General features: G+C 48.6%; 1 protein-coding gene across 1 annotated transcript in view; it reads left to right on the top strand.

The window, feature by feature from the left end:
* Nucleotides 1-14271, top strand: part of RNF167 (ring finger protein 167) — a 548009-nt gene that overhangs the window by 63598 nt on the left and 470140 nt on the right. The window contains exon 2 of the mRNA XM_069643794.1: nucleotides 12901-13033. Within this exon, the coding sequence (XP_069499895.1) occupies nucleotides 12935-13033 (99 nt within the window). The 5' untranslated portion in view covers nucleotides 12901-12934. The remainder of the gene's footprint in view (nucleotides 1-12900; nucleotides 13034-14271) is intronic.

The raw sequence follows: 14271 nt of genomic DNA, 5'->3' as shown, positions 1-14271 counted from the left end.
CAGGGACATCAGTGACAGCGGAGTACCTACCCGGCTCACTGAATGTGATAGCAGATTGGAACTCCCGGTACCTCACAGACTCCAGCGACTGGAAGCTAGACCCATCAGTGTTCCAGATGATAGATCAGAGATGGGGTCCGTTACACACGGATCTATTTGCGTCTCGTCTCAACGCCCAGATAGCCAGCTATTTCAGCTGGAGGCTAGACCCAGACGCGAAGGGTACGGACGCATTCCTGCAAGACTGGACAGGCGGCACACATTACGCCTTCCCTCCGTTCATGATGCTGAGCAGAGTGCTGGCGAAGTGTCGGAGGGAGAGAGCAGAGCTAGTGCTGATAGCACCGTTGTGGAAAGCCCAAGTGTGGTTCCCGACGCTGATAGAGCGGTTGATAGACCTGCCGAGGATCCTCCCGGAAGGGGAACGATTGCTCACGGACCCAGCTGGACAGTGTCATCCTCTGAGAATGAAGAAGACACTCCCGCTCATCGCGTGCAGGATATCAGGAGACGATGGGAACTGCCAGGCATTTCGATGCAGGCAGCAGAGCTTATTGCCGAATCCTGGGCTCCATCGACTCGGAGGAGCTACGACGCGGCTTGGGCCAGGTGGACGAGTTGGTGCAGAGGGAGAGGTTTTCATCCCATTTCTGCTCCTATAGTGGCCATACTGAATTTTTTGGCGGACCTGCTGCAAGATGGAAAAGCTTTCCGCACTATTGGAGTGTACAGATCAGCGATTTCCGCTGGTCATGTGCCGATTGAAGGGGCACCAGCGGGTGAACACCCAGCAGTCTGTAGGCTCATTCGAGGAGCTAAATTTAAAGCGCCACCGGTTCCCAGATATACGGTGTTATGGGACGTCACGAGAGTTTTGGAATTATTAGAGAGTTGGCCGGTGAATAGATTTCTGTCTCTCAAGCAGTTATCAGGCAAATTGGCTATGCTGTTATGTCTCATATCCTGCAAGAGAGTGTCGGATGTTAGGGCCTTAGAAATCAATAGGAGGAGGTTCGGACCAGAGGGAGTGACCTTCGTAGTAGTGCAGAGGACGAAATCAAGTACATCCGCAGTACACTATCCCTATTTTCCTAATAATGTCAAGTGGTGCGTAGCTAGTTGCATCAAGGAATACGAGGCCAGGACGGCAGAAGATAGGGCGAGTAGTACAAGTCAGTTGCTGATAGCGCGTAGGAAGCCCTTTCAAGCAGTAAAGACAGCTACCATAGCGAGATGGGTCAGAGAAGTAATGCTTGCAGCAGGGATCGATTTGCAGCAATTCGGTGCACATTCAGTGAGAGGGGCCATGGCGTCCAAAGCATATAGGACAGGGGTTCCCTTGCAAGATATTATGGCAGCAGCAGACTGGGCGAATGATCGCACATTTAGGGAATTTTATTTTAAACCAACAGAGAGTATGGCGAGTGCAGTATTGGGACAGCTTTGAACAAGCATAATGCTCGCCTCCAGTCTTGCCATAGAATAAAGATTACCCCTGCTAACTGCGCAGGGAGTATTAATTCTATTAAAGACTAGGAGGCGAGCATTAAATTCCCACCCGAGAAATGTATTGTGCATATTATGGAATGTTTGTATGTGATAATAATATGTGAATGACGGCAATACATGGACACCCCCCTGATTTTTCTGCTTTTCTATTATCTCTAGGAGAGGAGCAGAAGAATAATTGAAGGGAAGGACGAGTAGAAGTCGTTGCGTGGGTTGAAGGAGTGCGACATTCGTTTGGAACGGTTCAAGTCATTGCCAGTTGCAGGACTAAGTGTGGAGTTTTCTCTGGGACTTTCAGAGCGAGTAAAAGAGAGGAGGAGCTCAGGGACAGGATATGGTCATAGCTGAGTTGGAGTAGAGTGGACTACAGAGGCTATGGGGATTGTAGTTCAAGGAAGAAAAAGTCTGTTCAGACTGTTTTTCAGAGTTTTTGTATAGTTTTGAGTTTGTTGAAACTGCTGTGAAGAGTAGTGAATTAAAGAAGTTGAAGCATAATGCTCGCCTCCTAGTCTTTAATAGAATTAATACTCCCTGCGCAGTTAGCAGGGGTAATCTTTATTGGGTGAATATTCAATTTCTATCAGAGCTGACTAGTTTAGTTTAAAACTATCTGAAAGTCTCGCAGAGCATTGTGTTCAGGCGTTTGTGGGACACCGCTGTATTCTAGGGGTCTCGGCACACGAGGGAGAATAGGTATTCTAAATAGTCTATCAACCCCTCGGGTAACAAACGGTCTACAGTTGGGGGCTATGCTATACTTATGCACACTGAATAACATGCAGTCACATGTAAATTACATCTGCTGTCTCCCTTCTCCCAACTGACCCGAGCGAGCAAAAGTGAAGCACAGGAATTTGTACCAATAAGTCATCTGTGTTGGGAATCAAAGAGGGCATCGCATCGAAGTGTTCATACCATTGAAATATTTAAGAGACCGGTATCTCACTGGGATCTGGGTACGTGGTGTGGTGTAGTTCCCTGCATAACCTTGGAGATAGACAACAGTGTGGTTCATGGAGCCAGGCGCCACCACAAGCTGGTGGGATGCCTAGACCAGGTGGAGTTCCTTTCGAGGACCCTCCTAGCGAGAGGGATAGTGAGTAACTATCCACCCTCCCTCCCCCATTGGCATGAGCAGAGTGTAAACCGCCATTTAGGGAATCCCAAAATCACTGCCCAGCATCCAGGAACGCTGCTTTTTCTGTAGACAATCGTAATTCTGGAACGCAACCACAGGGAAGGCAGGATTCATGCGGTTATTCATCCAAGTGGACTCTGGGAAACCGCAGCGGACTAACACTATCAATCCACTTCATGATTGAAGGCCTGCAGGTCAAGCAAATTGCAGCGGCTAGTCGCTGGTCCGTTTTGCCCAATTACAAGAAATCTATCCTCTTACCAAACCTGTACACTGGACATGGAATCCACAGGGCACCAAGGAAGGGGCCACCGTGGATTTCAAAATGACAGATGGGCCGTATGGCACCTTTTGGCCCGAGTCCAAATCCTACACCGGTGTCAGCCAGAATCTTGCTTAGCCAGTCCTTGTCCCATCAGCAACCCCAAAGCAAACCGTTCACGCAGGGCCCACCGAGGGGGAGGAGTCTGGGCCCTGTGTAACTCGAGCATCCTAAAGTAGAGGATACTCGCATCCCCTGCACGATCAAAGCTGAGACCGTTTTTAAGTTAGTGGTGAGCCATTTATTTAGGTGTGCAATTGGTTTAGCCTTTCTTGTTTTTAGTGGGGCGATTTTGTTGAGAGCTTGTTTTAAGGTGTGATTGTAAGGGTCTACGAGAGTAGGTGGGTCCTTGTCGAAATCTTTTGATGGATTGGTAATAGGCTGTAACAGTGGTATTGGGTTGTCTAAGGTAATGTTGCGATAATTTCTAGATAGGATCTGAGGGGCGATAGGAGGGCTAGTGTTGGGGCGGGCGCTATCCTTTAAGGTAAAGGTAATGTAGTGGTGATCTGACCAGGCACATGGCATATTGTTGAGAATTGTGGTGGTGCAATTTAAGACTGCCAACCAATCCAGAGTTCTGTCTTTGATGTGCGTATGGTCATGGATATGATGTTTAAAGCCGAGTTGCGAGAGAGAATTCTCAATGGTAGTGGCATTAACGTTGTTGGGGGCGTGAAGGCCTAGGTTGAGGTCTCCCATGAGTAAAATTTGAGAGCCTGGTTTGGTGTTTCGAGTGAGGAGGAGAGTGATGTCCTCCTTGAAGGAGGAGATTGGGCCGGGTGGTCTGTAAATGAGGTGTATTAGGAGGGTACGGGCAGCTGACAACGCGAGTTTAACTGACAGGGGTTCACTGTAAATAAAGACTACTGTAAGGAAGGCATGGTATCAACTGCAAGACAGACACAAGTGACCACAGTTCAAGGGTGTTAATTGAACTTTCACAAGGGTGAGATAAACGGCTATCTAACAGATGGGAGCAAGCTACGACTATCAAATAATGCAGTCCTAGTGGTGTCTTGTCAAATAAAAAGGGGCTATACTAAAAAAAAAAACATTGCCAAACCTTAGTACTAATGTACAAATAATGTGGGGGGATGTTTATGAAAAAAGTGTTTACAAAATGATAAGTCAGGATGTTTGGGCTGTTGGCCTCCCTGCCCCACTTTTTCAGCAAGGGGCAAGGCTGTTCACTCAAGCAAAGCACACACTCTGGCTTCTAGGGTGCGAGGATCCAGTTCCATTTACACAGTTCAAGACCATCTGGATTCAAGTCTCTTCGCTACTCGCAAGTCTCTTGAATCAGAGGGCCTGCTACACAAAACATAGGAAAACATTATTTTCCTCTTTCCAGTATTCAATTTTGGGTGTTCCCCCTCAGCCGGGCTCAGAGCCCTTTTCACAACGAAATTTCCAAAACAAAAGTTGAATGTTGGATATCCCGCTCTTCCGGACTGAGTTTCCTTCCAAACTAAGTTCAGATAATTCCTTCTCAGGTGACTCACGGGTTCACCCCGGATACCCCTCAGCCGTGCTCAGTTCCCTTTTTATACACTTAGTCTCCCTCAGCTGGCCTCGGACCAATTGTGATCCACTTTAAGCTATCAAATACTTTCGAATGTGCACAGGGTTTTACTTGACCAGTTGCATGACCACTTCAGTCTCATTATTCCTTTTACTCACATTCAGCATCAGTTGGATACCTAACCAAGACTTTCGAATGGGCACCCACGTGGCGCCGGACTACTCTGTGTATGGTATCTGTTCTGGGCCTCCCAAAGTTCAATTGCAAAGTTCAAATTATCTCTGCGTCGCTCTTTGCAAACACCTCACACACTGTTTTCTTTATACTATGCTGCCGCATGCCACCTTGGTTCAAAACACAAGCTGGTTGTTATGCTCACCTGGCTCCCACAGAGGTGTCGATCAGAACTGGACAGCTGCGGTCTCCACCAATGTGACGCGTAGGGCCGAGATGACAGACTGGACTGGCCCACCTAGCTTCGTTTGCTTGGCCCGTAGGAATATTCTTCTGAAAATGGAGAAAGGGAATTAACTACCCGTGGAGTTAAGCGTAAATCCCCCCCACCCCCGCTGTTCTCCCCACAGATCACCTTTCATGTCCCCTCTTATAGTCTCACCTGATGGTTTGAAAAGATGAGCTCTCCATCCTGCATTGAGCGCTCATGCGGGCGTTGATGACCAGTTGCTTCACTGGCTCGAAGGAATTGGTGAGTTTCAGAACAATATTGACTCCGATTCCCAGCAAGACGCCGTAAGTATAAAGTTCGTAAGAGTTCAAATGCCTGACTTTCACTCTTGTCCGATTCCTTGCAGGTTGCAGCTTGACCCTAATGAACAGCTCCTCGTGGCAACCGGTAGTATTCTGGTAAGGATTTGTATTTTCCAACACAGTTCGATTAAAATAATGTCAATATGTAACCTGTTGCTTTCTCCCTTATAAAGGCGCTGAGAGAAAGTATGAAGTCTCGGGGAATAATACCTCTGGCGGTAAAATCGGGTAAGTCTATTGTGGTGAGGAGGAATCCCCTTGTTAGTCCTTTTGTTTCACCTTGCTGTCCTTTTGTTTCCCCTTAGGGGCCGGGGTTCGGCGAAGATGCAGTGGAAGCTGCGCCAACCCGTGAAGAGGAATAGTACCCCTGGTGGTAAAATCAGGTAAGTCTATGGGGGGTAACTAATATTCCTCTGTGTATTCCCTTGGCTCACCTTGCTGTTCTTGTCTTCTCCTTAGGTGCCGGAGTGCGGCGGGAACATGCAGGAGGATGCAGTGGAATGTGAAGATGCTGCGAAGGCCGTGAGTCCTGCGCGGCGCTGCAGCAGGCGAGGCGATGCGCATAAAATAACTTCTTTCTTCCAGCTCAAAGGCGCGATGGATCAGGAATTCAGGTAAGGATCAAAGATATATTGCTCTTGTTCTAACCTTTTCTCCTTCTTTCTCCCTTTTTCTAGGAGCTCCAAACTCGAGGCGGGCGTGGCAGAAGGCTGGATGCAGACTTGTAGGCTCGGTGAGCGTTACGCTGCTGGATGCAGAATAACGCGAAGCGTGTGCTGCTCTTCGGGCGTGGTTTAAATAGCCTCCAATGTAGTCCCAGGTAAGTATTCCTCCCCAGCCCCGTCCGAATAAAAAAAATAGTCCCTAAGTAAAGTAGTCCCTTCCAAGCTTCTTTTGGCTTGGAGCTCTTGCAGCATGGTCTGCATCAGGTAAGTTTTAATCTATGAGCCTGGCGCTTATGGCGCCAGGACTGACTCCATATGAGCCAGGCGCCATTACTGGACCCAAATAGCCCCTAGCGGGGGTTATTCGGCTTGCTTAGGATAACTTGATGCCTGCTTCCGGGGTTGCTGGACTTAGTCTGGGTCCCCGGGGGTAGGCATCATGACACTGTTTTGGTATCAGTCTATCGGACTCGCTGGCTGTGTAGGAGCCAAGGACAGTACCACCGCGCCAATTGCTCCTCCCCACCTTGGTTATCGATGCAGGAGAGCCCCAGGTACCTCCGACACAATTTACAGGTTTGATCAGCCTTAGTTCATGGTCTCCAGTTTCTTACTTCCCGAGGCTCATGAAAGTAACAGTCTTTAGAGGTCACGGGTGCTTCCCTCCTTGCGACTTTGACGTGTGATGGAAGTCAGGTGTGTGTAATAATCCGTAATTGCCTGACCTTGCCTGCCCATGGTGTTGGGACATTTTGGGTATACCGCTCTGGTGTTAGTCCGTCGTCGCTCACGGTTAACTGTCTGTGAGAGAGAGCGCGTCGTTAAGGGGCAGGGGGGGGGTTAATTCCTAGGTATCCTTCCTGGTAGGATGGGGAAAATGTGTTAAGAAGGGGATACCGCGTCTTCCTGGCCACCTAGATGACAGATCCCTGCGGACTAGCGGGTGAAATACCTTCTTGTTTCTCACATTATTACAAATATCTTTGGTCCTTGGTGTTCGAACCATGATGTATCTGTAGTCTACATTTACTTTTAGATTTTGATTGCGCTGCTGTATTTCGGCATGTATTGGATTTCTAAAAACACGCATCTCGAGGCCCTCAACCATCAATGCTAGAGGTATGACTATGCAGGCCCTCATGGGTCCACTCCACTGTTCCTAAGTTTGGTTGCGCGGTGGAAGCCTGGAAAAAGCACCCCTATGGGGACAAGTGCATCTCTTTATTCGCTCCAGCATGATGTCTGTGTGCAGGGTGGAGAACAGGCGCTCACAGATCTGTTATAAGGACTTAAGGTGTGAGAACAGGGACATTGTTACCTTCAGCTTTTTTTATTCAAAACGACACTGTGGTTAGCCCGTTTGTAGTGCTTTAAGCAGGAAAGAGTATTTACACAGACAAAAAGTAAAGTGTTCAGAATTACAAGCACCCGAGGTAGGAAAGTGTGCAACTTAGCCAGAAGCCCCATCTCCTGCAAGAAGCTGGCATTTTCTGGTAAACGCCTTGTTAGTAGTTTTTTCATCCACAAATCCTGGGCTCCTCAAGACCAGGAAGAAACCTCTCACCGTTTTCTTTTTTACATCTTAGTTCTGGCCCTCTGGTTATCTTAAGTTGCCTAAAGCCACCCTGTCCTAACATACTAACCTTTCAGCTTTCACAGTTAAAAGCAACACCACATCCCTGCACACCAGCCCAACACATAACCTGTGACCCCCAACCTATGCCCAAGACCCTTGATCACATCCTAAAACCACTTGAAATGCATGCTCGCAAGCACAACCCTAGCCGAGCCACCACAGAATCACTCTGGACACCAAGCTTATCCATCCCAAAGGGATGCCTAACACTGGTCACACCAGTCACCACTCCACAAACCTCCTCATGCTTATCCATCTCCAAGGGGATGCCTAGGATTGGTCACACCAGTCACCACTCCACAAACATCCTCATGCTTATCCATCCCAAAGGGTATTGTAAGGAACTCATGGTGGCATTCGTAAAGACAGACACAAGTGATCTCAGTTCAAGGATGTTTATTAAGCTGTATAGGTAGGTTGGAAAAAAGCCTAATCTAAACCTAAATCTAAGATGGGAGCAAGCTATGACCATCAAATAATAATAATCAGGCAGTCGTAGTGGCGTCTAGTCTAATAAAAAGGCTTATATTAAAAAACCTATTGCCAATCCTTACAACTTAATACAAAATGAGTGTGGGATGGTGTTCACACAAAAAAGAAAGAAGTGTTCATGAATGTTAAGTCCGAGGTGGTAGCCGGGGGCCTCCCTTCCCCATGTTTTGAGCATGGGACAAGGCGTGACTCCTTAGCACATCACACTCTTGAGCTTTCGCAGCACAAGACGAATGTTCGTTCTCTGGTATCAGGACCTTCGGTGGTTGTCTTTTTTTCAACAAAAAGTCTCTTGCCTCAGAGGACCTGATGTGTTAAAAAATAACAAAAAAGTTGCTTTACAATGTAAGTTGGGTGATTACTTCACCCCTTGATCCCCGTTTTCCAGGCTCAAACCCCTCTCGAATGTTAGCCTCCCTCCATCGGGTTCACTACGTCATTTACGTGTCGTTGGGTGATGGCTTTTCACCCTTGGATCCCCCTCTTCTGGGCTCAGACCCCTCTCGAATGTTATTCCCCCCTCCGTCGGGTTCACAATGGCTTTTCCAAACTATTTCAACTGTTGCATTCGCAAGTTTTAGTTTCATTTTTAAACATTCACTGTGGACCTCTCTGTCTGGTTCACTCATGTCAACACGGTGTTCCTTTTGCTTTCTCACTTTTCAGGATTCATCACCCTTAGTTTTCCAATGGCTTGTCTGTCAAAGACTTTCGACTGTATAGAGGATTTTGCTAGACCTCTGTATGACCACTTGACATTGTCCTTGCGGCTCTCCTAAGGTCTTCCGGAATTGAAGTTTCAACTAAAGGGAGATCTACCAGAGTCTCTCGAGTAAGCACCCATATGATGCCAACCCCCCCATCCCCTGCTTCTGGTTTTGCACCCATTTGTTAACAGTTCTTTGAACTTTCCTTCATTTACCATTTGCAACTTTTGTTCAACACAGTTCGGTTTCTTATCGGTTCTCCCCTCGACTCACTGGATGTTAACTGCTTGGCTTTTCTTGTCCCTGGAGTCTAGCCCAGTACCATGGTAGCAAGCATCTCTCCCTGTTCTGATTATCAGTGAAGGCATGCTCCATGTACCGTTGAACTCTGCTGCAACTCACTCTGGCTATTGTTCGCGGTTTTACGATTCCTTCCACTGAGGTTTCATGGGTCTGGGACGGAGAGGGTAAGGTCGCTTCTCTCCTTGTCACCCTTTCGGTCCTCACTGCCTTTCTCCTCCTCTTGAACTGCCGTACTTGGATAACTGTCTCATCATGTAAGAAAGTGTTTGTGTGGGAAAAGGGGGTTGGGGGTAGTGTGTCTGAGTATCCTACGTGGTAGGATGGGGAAAAGGAGTTATAAGAAGGGGGATACCACGTCTCACCCATTTGTGTCCCACTTCCACTCCCTGAGGACCCCCCCCCCCCGGTCCAGGTGATCCTCCCTCACTGGTCCACCCCCAGGAACTGGATCCAGATGGCTCTGTCCTGGCCACCTGGATGACAGATTCCCGGGGACTAGTCGGGGAGACGCAGATTCCCAGGGACTAGTTAGGGAGACGCCTTCAGGTTTCTCACAGTATGCCTAGGATTAGTCCCACCAGTTACCGCTACACAAACCTCCACCTTATCCATCCCAAGGGGATGCTTAGGAAAGATCACGACAGTCGCCACTACACAAACATCCTCAAGCTTATCCATCCCAAGGGGATGCCTCATCCTCAAGGTTATCCATCCCAAGGGCATTGGATTGGTCACACCGGTCACCGGGCATGCATAGGATTGGTCACACCGGTCACCGCTACACCAATATTCTCCAGTTTATCCATCCCAAGGGCATGCCTAGGATTGGTCACACCGGTCACCGCTCCACCAACATTCTCCAGCTTATCCATCCCAAGGGCATGCCTAGGATTGGTCACGCCAGTCACCGCTCCACCAACATTCTCCAGCTTATCCATCCCAAGGGCATGCCTAGGATTGGTCACACCAGTCACCGCTCCACCAACATTCTCCAGCTTATCCATCCCAAGGGCATGCCTAGGATTGGTCACACCAGTCACCGCTCCACCAACATTCTCCAGCTTATCCATCCCCAGGGGATGCCTAGGATTGGTCACACCAGTCACCGCTCCACCAACATTCTCCAGCTTATCCATCCCCAGGGGATGCCTAGGATTGGTCACACCAGTCACCGCTCCACCAACATTCTCCAGCTTATCCATCCCCAGGGCATGCCTAGGATTGGTCACGCCAGTCACCGCTCCACCAACATTCTCCAGCTTATCCATCCCCAGGGCATGCCTAGGATTGGTCACGCCAGTCACCGCTCCACCAACATTCTCCAGCTTATCCATCCCAAGGGCACGCCTAGGATTGGTCACACCAGTCACCGCTCCACCAACATTCTCCAGTTTATCCATCCCAAGGGCACGCCTAGGATTGGTCACGCCAGTCACCGCTCCACCAACATTCTCCAGATTATCCATCCCAAGGGCACGCCTAGGATTGGTCACGCCAGTCACCGCTCCACCAACATTCTCCAGCTTATCCATCCCAAGGGCACGTCTAGGATTGGTCACGCCAGTCACCGCTCCACCAACATTCTCCAGTTTATCCATCCCAAGGGCACGCCTAGGATTGGTCACGCCAGTCACCGCTCCACCAACATTCTCCAGTTTATCCATCCCAAGGGCACGCCTAGGATTGGTCACACCAGTCACCGCTCCACCAACATTCTCCAGCTTATCCCTCCCAAGGGCATGCCTAGGATTGGTCACGCCAGTCACCACTCCTCAAGCTTAGCTGATGCACAGGGTTTGATATCTCCTGATCGGTACACATCCACACACCAGCAACAGCTGCCTGCTCGCTTCCCTCAACTCCTACCCATCTCCCACCCAACTAGTTCCAATAAAACTCACTCCTGTATGGTTATTATAGCGCCAAGAGTCAATGATCGCGGTAAACGTTGCGCTACATAATACCCAAAAAAGTAAAATAGGGAACTTCTGGTGTGTTGTAAAAAAATCCAAGCGGTTCAACAGTAGTTCACGCCACCTCGCTCGGAAGCAAGGTTTGCGTTCAGAACGAGCAAGGGTTGTGAAGAAATCTGGGGATTATCAGTGAGTCACAGGGCGGCTGCAGTTCCCTTTTGGAGGGAGGAAACTGAAACTTGTTTTAAGGAGCCGCTGACCTCACTCAAGAATTGAGCGGGTGACGCCAGTGGTGTGGTCTAGTGATTGAAGCCATTTAAAGCGCGGCCAATATGTGGGTTTCTGGTCCTCGTTGGTGTCTCGAACAATCGATTTAGTGGTTTAGTTTGGCCTCTTAATCAGAATCGCAAACTCCACACCCAACGCTGTGGTGCGACGGACATACCCTTCACAAAAAGCTAGGCGTTTCCGAATGAGCTGGTTTAGTATGAAATAAGGGGACAACATCCATGCTGCCTAGTTTGTGATTTACAGGTTCTTAAACGATGATCAAGAATTATTCTCGAATATTTATTGATGGTATTTTTTCCGAATCTGCTCTGTTCCCTTGATGACAAAGTATTGCAACTCCTCTAAGAATAAAATCAGCGAGCTGAGCTACAATGAGGGTTACATGGCTCCATCCATTCCCGCAGCTTGTTGTACATTCGGCGTTTTGGGGATTGCACACCCGCCAATATTTAGGCCATGCCCCGAGTCCGAGCGCCCCCTCGATTTCTCATCCCACTTAAGGCACCGTTTCCCTACTGCCTTCGCGCCCTTCTCCTCCTCACACGGCGGAACACTGTGCTGCCAGTAAGACTGGGTCTTCACACCCGGCGGGAGCGGGCCATGTTGGAAGAGGTGCGCGAGGACACTGGCCAGCGCTGCCTGTCCTGTGTCCAGGTCAGCCCGAACCTTTCTCGCCAAGGTGGGGGAGTTCTAGTGCCAGGGCTACTAGACGCGTTACCCGGGCTTTGCTGGGTCCCGCTGGCAGAAGCTGGCAACGTTTCCATGTGTTCCGTTTTTATTGTGTACATAGATCTGCCTTTTGAATGAGAAGAGCAAGCACACTACCCACAGAAATAACCATTGTCAAAGCCAACCGTTTTTCTTTTGTGCAGGCACGGGATAGGTGCTTGCCAGGCACTGCCAGAATAGTACCCCCGAGCCATAAAATAGCAACAGCTGGAAAAGGATACTAGTTCCTTGGCATATGAGATCCGTGATCTATCTACAAACTAACACAGTTGGCTTTGACAGTGCTGGTTTTTAAACAGAAATTCAGTGCAAGGAACAGATGCGAAGATGCACATTTTGCTTATAAATAAAGTGGTTGTAGGCACAATTGGTTAAGCCATGTTATTGCATTTATAGGTGCTCGACACTAATTAACTCTCCATTGACTCTCACAACACTGCTTCGAAATAATGGCAACATGCCCTAGGAAGCACGAAGTCTTATGTTATTGCATGACTGGGCTAACTCAAAGAGATCCCCAGAGTATGTGTTTTTGAGGGGGGGGGGGGGGCTGGTGGGGTTCAGTGGCCGGCAGTTGGTAGGAATGACCATAGGGATTGGCATGTTCAAGACTCTTCATTGGGTGGGTAAATAACCAAAGAACACCCAGGGGCTATATAACTCCTAATGTACCTACAAACAATAGTTTGGGCTTCTAGGTGCACTGCCTAATAGCAAAAACGAAAACGGGCCTATGTCATATACTGAAATCTGACATGCCAGCTGCTTCCCAGCACGACTTTGTGGAGAGGTTTGGGGATTAGATGCGCCAGGCTTACGCAGTGCTAGATTCTGTCTGCCAGGAGTTTTTCTCTTCGTCAGTCCATGCTTCCCCTTCCTGACTCCTGTCTCTTTCTTTACAGGGCTGCCACTTGTGCCTTGCAAGTTGCCGTCGACATGTGGTTGCCACTCTGGGTCCATCTGCACACTTGCTGCCTGATTCCAGTGCTAATCCTCCTCCCCCACGTGCACGTTTCAAGCGCCTACATTTACGCGGTAAGTATGGAACATGCATATGTGTCAATTCTAGACCTGAGCACTAACCAGAAGTCCTGCATCTCTCTGGGCGTCCACAAAAGATATGGCTGTGGCCGCCTCTGCGTCCAAACTCTCTCCAAACCTATCGGGCCTGCTCTTGTCTATTGCATCGAGTTGTGCTGGCGTATAAGGCTATCGGTAGAGTAGCTTCTAGTGGACGTCAGTCAACTGTACTCTAGTTACATGTTTATTGACCCTCCTCCACGCCTCCTTCCACGTGTCTGTATGGATTGAATTCCCACATATGCCTTATGTTTATCCATTTCTGGCAGATTGTTGTACAATAAATAACGTGTAGCTTTGGGATTTTATGCCTTTACTGGTATGGTACCTGGCAGCAAATATTTCAAATTCGGTAAGCGGTCTCATCGCTCCATCAGCTGGGCCCGGGCTCGATGCAGCTTGCTATCGCACAATGCCTTATTTGATCATCTTGAAATCTGTTATGGTATGGTATGCTATGTCAATTTCCGAGAGACTTGTCTCCTATATGTGTGCACCCACCATACTTCCACAACTTAAATGCCATCAGAACCCTTCCTGATGTTAAGCCAGAATTGGCAGATAGTGGAGAGATCAGTGAGTGGAAAGGCGTGAAGTCCTGTTTCACCCCACACCGAGGAATTGTACGATCGGACAGGAAAAAAAAAAGGTCCGACCATACAAAAAGTCCGAAAAATGCTACCACCAAAAGTTCGAACACTAAAAGTTCGAACCTTTGGTGGTAGCATTGTAGGTAAGTTTAAACAAAAAAAACACTGCGGGGTGTCCCCTGCAACACCCCGCTCACTATACTGTGTGGTATAGTGAGTGGAGTGTTGCGGAGGACACCCCGAAAAAAAGGAAAAGGACCCTGCGGCGCCGGTTCCCGATCACGGAAGTGAAAAGGAAATGGCACTGCAGGGAATCGGCGTGTAAAAAAGGTAAGTAGGGTTTGTTTATGTTGGGGGTGTGGGTGGGGGAATGTTGTGCGTATGTTGTGGTTGTGGTTGGGGGGTGTGGGTGTGGATATGTAGGGGTTTTGAATGCATGTTCGTATGGGAAATGTGCAAACCTTTTGTGGTTCGTACATTTCTCATGCAAACTTTTCCATCACTGACTTTTCCGAGACGGAAAAATCATGCAGATCCCACACCGAACAAGCGCACCCAGTTACAGAATTTGCCTTATTATGAAGTTCCAACCAGGGTTGTGCC

The sequence above is a fragment of the Ambystoma mexicanum genome, chromosome 1p (genome assembly GCF_040938575.1).
Source record: "Ambystoma mexicanum isolate Mex_15411 chromosome 1p, UKY_AmexF1_1, whole genome shotgun sequence".
Taxonomy (NCBI): domain Eukaryota; kingdom Metazoa; phylum Chordata; class Amphibia; order Caudata; family Ambystomatidae; genus Ambystoma; species Ambystoma mexicanum.
The sequence above is the reverse complement of the archived record's forward strand: the minus strand, read 5'-3'. Positions and strand labels throughout refer to the sequence as shown.